The following is a 5826-nucleotide window of genomic DNA, read 5'->3' as shown; positions in this document are numbered from 1 at the left end:
GGGGCGTGATCGGGAGAGAATCTAGTGGTGAAGAATGGAGGTGTGACTCTGTATGCAGGGTTATGACCAGGGAAGGAAGGCCTGGTTCAACTGTGAGGTCATGGGGGGGGTGGGGAGGGGGAGACAGGAAGACAAGTGACTGTGCCTTAAGGAACCAGACCGGCGCGTCTTTTAGCGATCAGAGAGCATTTAGGAAGGTCAGCGGGTAGAGGCGTGGTCGGGAAAAGAGAATAAAATAACATAGAATAAAATGCCTGGGTCATGGACAAGGCCACCACTTCTGCCTTAATAGATGTGGTTAATGAACAATAGAGATGTGAATTTGCCAGAGGGGAGACCGAGGAATAGTGGTGAGATTCTGCGGTGACCACGGGAGGTGGGTGTGGTCAAACAATTGGGGCGTGGCCAGTCTCGTGGAGAGGTGGTACCCAACCAACGCTCCTGCCCAGGCTCGAGGCCCGAACTGGATATTAACTGTCCCGGTCCGGCGGTGTCCGGAGCCGGGTGCCTCAGCTGTGGTCCAGGAGAAGGAGCGGATGTAGGCAAAGGTGAGGAAACGGGATCTGTCTGCGTGAGGACAAACCCGAGCGAACAGGCTCCTGAAACTGGACCAGAGCTGGGGGATGCAGGGCTTGTGGGCTGGGCGGGACCGTAGCAGACAGTGGCGCCTGGGAAGGGGCCCCAGAGGGGTGATTGTGGAATCTGAAACCGCCCTTGTCACAGCCTCCCACCCGCCCGAAATGTGTCGACTGGGGGTCCTGCTGCTGCTGTTCCCCTCAGCCTTGGTGTCCTCTGCCGCCCCGATCCATGATGCTGATTCTCAGGAGAGCTCCTCCGGGTTTCTGGGCCTGCAGAGTCTTCTCCAAAGCTTCAGCCGACTGTTCCTAAAAGTGAGTGATGGCGCCGGGCGTTGGTGGCGCACGCCTTTAATCCCAGCACTCGGGAGGCAGAGGCAGGCGGATCTCTGTGAGTTCGAGGCCAGCCTGGTCTCCAGAGCGAGTTCCAGGACAGCCTCCAAAGCCACAGAGAAACCCTGTCTCGAAAAACAAAAACAAAAACAAAAAAAAGTGAGTGATGGCAGGGTTTGGGGGACAGAGAGATGGGTCAGGCAGGAGGGAAAAGGAGTCAACAGAACAGAGAGGGCTGGCAGGGTCGTGTCTCGGATGGTAAAGTGATTGCTTAGGATGCACACAGCTGGGCTCGATTGCCCAGCACGGGTTACACCAGCCCTCAGGAGGCAGAGGCAGGCGAAAAGGGAATCTAAAAACCACCCTCTCCTACATAGGAAGTTTGAGGCCAGCCTGGGATACGAGACTTTACCTCAAAGAACAGCAAGGTTATAAGACAGTGGCTTGAACAGACAGATGATGGGGGACAGGACGACACAGCATAGGAAGAGAAGCTGGGGCTGGCCAGGGCTGAAAACGCATCATCTCGGGTAGCAGGGCCTGGATGTGGCCATGGCTCACGTGAAATCCCAACATGTGAAAAAAAAAGTTCAAGGTCATCCTAGGCAGCTTTAGTCAAACCCTGTTTCAAAAAATTAAAAGAGCCAGGCCTGGTTACCCATGCACTTAGAGATAAAGTCAGGACAATGTCTGTGAATTCGAGGCCAGCCAGGTCAGCCAGAGCTACAGAGTGAGACCCAGTCAAATTAGATACATGAAAGAGGGCTGAGGCCGGGCAGTGGTGGTGCACACCTTTAATCCCAGCACTCGGGAGGCAGAGGCAGGTGGATCTCTGTGAGTTCGAGGCCGGGCCTCAGAGGTAGAGCCCTCCAGCAGGGTGCATGGGGTGAGAGGTGGAGAGGAGAGGTGGGAGCCAGGCCCTGCAAGGACAAGAGCAGCCTGCAGGCGCACACGGTTTCCCTCCCCCCTAGGATGACCTGCTGCGGGACCTGGACAGCTTCTTCTCCTCCCCCATGGACTTCCGGGACCTTCCTAGGAACTTCCATCAGGAAGAGAACCAGGAGCACAGAATGGGAAACCACACCCTCTCCAGCCACCTGCAGATAGACAAGGTGCCTCACCAGGACGGCCCTTCGGAATTCCCACCACTCTTTACCTGACAGGAGGAGGAAAGGTGAGGAGGGAAGCAGGTTTGCTCTGACTCTTGTATAATCCTCACAGATGACTGACAACAAGACAGGGGAGGTGCTCATCTCTGAGAAGGTGGTGGCCTCCATCGAACCAGAGGGGAGCCCGGAAGGTGACTGGAAGGTAAGGACCCATCTTGCTTCCAGGTAGCCAGGAGTCGGCGTTTTTCTATAGTTAAGGAAGTCCTTTGTGCCATACTGCTCTGGTTTCCTTTCTGTTGCTGTAATAGAATATTTCAGCCAAAAGCAGTGTGGGGAAGGAAAGGGCTTATCTGGTGTACGCCCATCACTTAGGGGGACTCATGGTTTCTACTGTCAAAAGCAAACAGAGAAAGAAACATCTTCGCTTGCTTTGTCCTGTCTTAGGTGGTTCAGGACCCATTGCCTAGGTAATGGTGCTTGCGGCCCACAAGGGGATGAGTCTTCCTGCGTCAGTTAGCGACATTGATGTAGTTAATTTCCTGTTCCGAGTGTCTTCCCAGGTGATTCTAGGCCGTGGCAAGGTGGCATCTAAAATTAGCCAGTGCACACTCTGTACACGGAATATCTTCAAAATTTCTGGGGCTCAGTGTGACGTGTGTGAAAAGGGACAGGTCAATAGGTGTGATTGTAAACACATGTGATCCCAGGACTTGGAAGGCTGAGGCAGGAGGAATGCCACAATTTTAGGCCAGAGGCAAGAGGATCTTTGCAAGTTGGAGGCCAGCCTGATCTATAAAGCAAATACCTGGCCAGCCAAGGCTACGTATCAGGACCTGTCTCAAAACAAATACAGAAAGCCTACTTGTAAACTTCAGAGAGTTTTAGAGTCTCCACCAATCGTAGAAACACAGAGCACATCTCAGAGATGTTTTGTCTTGATTCAGTTTGGGGTCCGTGTACACACATGGGGATGCCCAAGTAGCTGAGTGTCTTCCTCAATCACTCTCCACCTATGTATTTGTTTCCCTTTTTATTGTTTTTGACACAAGGTCTCCTTGTGAACCCTGGCTGACCCCAAACTCACAGAGATTGCCCCCCTCCACCCCGCTTCCGAGTGCTGGGGTTGAAGGTGTGGGACGCCACAAAAGGCCTCTCTCTACCTTGCTGGGGTTTTTTGTTGTAATTTTGTTTTTTGTTTTTTGCTTTGAGTCAGGAGTTTCTCACCGAATCTGAAGCATCCACAGTGCAGCTAAGCTGGCTGACCATCAAACTCCAGGGACCCTCCAGTCTCTGCCCTACCCCAACCCCGGAGTGGCCATTGCATGCAGCTCCTGGCTATCCCGTGAATGCTGGGGAGTGAACTCAAGTTCTCATAGTTGGGCACAAGCACTTTACCAACGGAGCCCCTTTTTTTTTTTTTGATAGGGTGTCACTTTGTAGCCTAGGCTGGCCCCAAACCTACAGGTTACTGTGAAAACAAGCCTGCACCACCAAGCCCAACTGAGGTTAGGGTAATTTCAAAACAGGAGCTTGGCATAGACGCCAGGAATAGTCACACACCATGTTTCGTTTGGTTTGGTTTTTTGAGATAGGATCTCTCTATGTAGCCCTGGCTGTCCTGGAACTTGCTTCCTATTCCAGACTGATCTCCACCTCTGCTTCCCAGATGCTTGTTTTAAAGGAATGTGCACCTGGCATAATTTCAGGCTTTTTATTTAGAGCGACCCAATATTTCCACCTTTACCTTCCAAATGCTGGGATTGCAAATATGAACCACCACACCAAACTTAATGATTTCTTTTTTGTTTGGTTTGGTTTTCTCAGACAGGGTTTCACACAGCTCTGGCTGTCCTGGAACTTGCTCTGTAGACCAGGCTGGCCTCAAACTCACAGAGATCCACCTGTCTCTGCCTCCCAAGTGCTGTGATAAAAGACATGTGCTACCACTGCCTGGTATTTGTTTTGTTTTGTTTTTCAAGACAAGCTTTTCTTCCATGTAACCCTGGCTGTGCTGAAACTTGCTCTGTAGACCAGGTTGGCCTTGAACTCCCAGAAATTTCCCTGCTGCTTCTGCCTCCCAAGTGCTGGCATCAAAGGTGTACACCATCCCCACCCAGCTAATGCGTTTGGTTAAGAGAACTGGCTATTTTCCCAGAGGACCCAATTCCCAGCTCAGTTCCAGGCACCCGTATGGCAGCTCACAACTGTAAACCCAGCCCCAGGAGACTAACACCCGCACACCAATATACATAAATAAAATGAAGTAAATTATAGAAAAGAAAATTTAGCCACACAATGGCCAGATGAGTTACATGAGCCTGTGAGACACCTGACATGGGTGTTGGGAACCCCTCCTAGCGCACCGCTGATTCGTGCAAGTGATGCGCATACTTAGCATGTAAACATAAAATAAATCTCCCAGGTAATAGTGGGAGTTTAAAAACAAACTTGTGTGCTGGAGAGACAGCTCAGTAGTTAATAGCACGGCTGCTCTTCCAGAGGATCCGGGTCCATTTCCCAGCAACCACATGGCGGCTCACAGTTATAACTCCAGGTCCAGGGAATCTGGTATCCTCACACAGACATGCATAAAGGCAAAACACTAATGCACATAATAATCTTTAACAAAATAAATAATAAAAACTTATTACACAAAGAATGCAGCAGGCCAGACAGAAAACAGAACTGCCAGCCCCAAAAGGGTTTTTAACCCCAAAGCACCAAGTGGGCTGAGATGTAGGCTGAGGCGTTCCAGTGTCTTGGAAGTGCTGTGTGACACTTGACCAGGATCTCCCTGCGCCTCCTTCACAGGTGCCCAAAGAGGAGGAGAAAGAGGCCCTGCCGCCAGTGCAGAAGGCCATGGACGGTTTGCACCCAGAGCCCCGGAGGGTGTCTTTCTGGATCATGAAGCTGCCGAGACGGAGGACCCAGCCAGATGTCCAGGATGGGAGCCGCTGGCTCATAGAAAAGCGACATCGCCTGCAGGCCATCCGGGATGGGCTCCGTGGTGGTGCCCATGAGGACAACCTCGAGGAAGAGGCCCATGTCCCCCAACACATCAAGCTGCCTATACGAAAGACACACTTTCTCTACATCCTCAGGCCATCCCAGCAGTTATAGGGTGGCAACCAGATGTCCCTGCATGTCCCTCACCCTACCCCAGCACCATAAGGAAATAAACTTTTTTCTTACATCTAGCACTGTCTCCTTTTGGTATCCGTTCCCAACCAAGCCACAGTAGCCATTCCCTCTAACGCAGACACTCAATATGTCACGTCTGCTGCGCGGCCTGTGTCCGAGAACGTGCGGAGGGTGTCGGGTATTGATAACACAGAGACTCGTTCAATGATATAAAGAGAACTTTAAACAGGCTCCAAAAAGGTTCAAGAAAAACTTCCTAAGAAAGGCTCCCACCAGAGAAGCCTCTGCTCTCTCCTCTCCCCTGGCTGGTTCTGCTCTGACACCAGAGGTGGATGTGTGTGGGTTTCTGAAGGTGCGGTTAGTCTTTGGACAAGGTCGAGGTCAGGGCGGTTTCTGTGGGAAGGCCTTTCCCAGGAACTTATTGTATCATTTTTAGTAAACATGTTTTTACTAAACATTGTCTTACAGCTGCCTACTCCCAGGCAGAAGGGGAAGTGGCCAGGAACTTATTGTATCGTTTTTAGTAAACATGTTTTTACTAAACATTGTCTTACAGCTGCCTACTCCCAGGCAGAAGGGGAAGTGGGTCTCTGCTCAAGGTCTGGTGTTCCCACAATTCACCCCTTTTTATTTTTAAATGAGGCACTCCTGGCTTAGGTCAAGTAGGT

The 5826-nt window shown here is 51.2% G+C and overlaps 1 protein-coding gene across 2 annotated transcripts; it reads left to right on the top strand.

Moving 5' to 3' along the window:
• The first annotated feature begins 174 nt into the window (after positions 1 to 174).
• Positions 175 to 5214, top strand: Dkkl1 (dickkopf like acrosomal protein 1). 2 transcript variants are annotated; one of them, XM_040736183.1, is made up of 5 exons: positions 175 to 197; positions 724 to 890; positions 1880 to 2020; positions 2130 to 2219; positions 4829 to 5214. In XM_040736183.1, the coding sequence occupies exons 2-5, from the start codon at positions 741 to 743 to the stop codon at positions 5135 to 5137; spliced, it is 690 nt and encodes a 229-aa protein (XP_040592117.1). In that variant the 5' UTR covers positions 175 to 197; positions 724 to 740; the 3' UTR covers positions 5138 to 5214. The 2 variants fall into 2 exon arrangements, with proteins under 2 accessions (XP_040592117.1, XP_012979570.1); XM_013124116.3 differs by lacking the exon at positions 175 to 197 and adding an exon at positions 213 to 548.
• Positions 5215 to 5826: the final 612 nt, after the last annotated feature.

The sequence above is a fragment of the Mesocricetus auratus genome, unplaced genomic scaffold (assembly GCF_017639785.1).
Source record: "Mesocricetus auratus isolate SY011 unplaced genomic scaffold, BCM_Maur_2.0 Super-Scaffold_100054, whole genome shotgun sequence".
Classification (NCBI taxonomy): domain Eukaryota; kingdom Metazoa; phylum Chordata; class Mammalia; order Rodentia; family Cricetidae; genus Mesocricetus; species Mesocricetus auratus.
The sequence above is the reverse complement of the archived record's forward strand: the minus strand, read 5'-3'. Positions and strand labels throughout refer to the sequence as shown.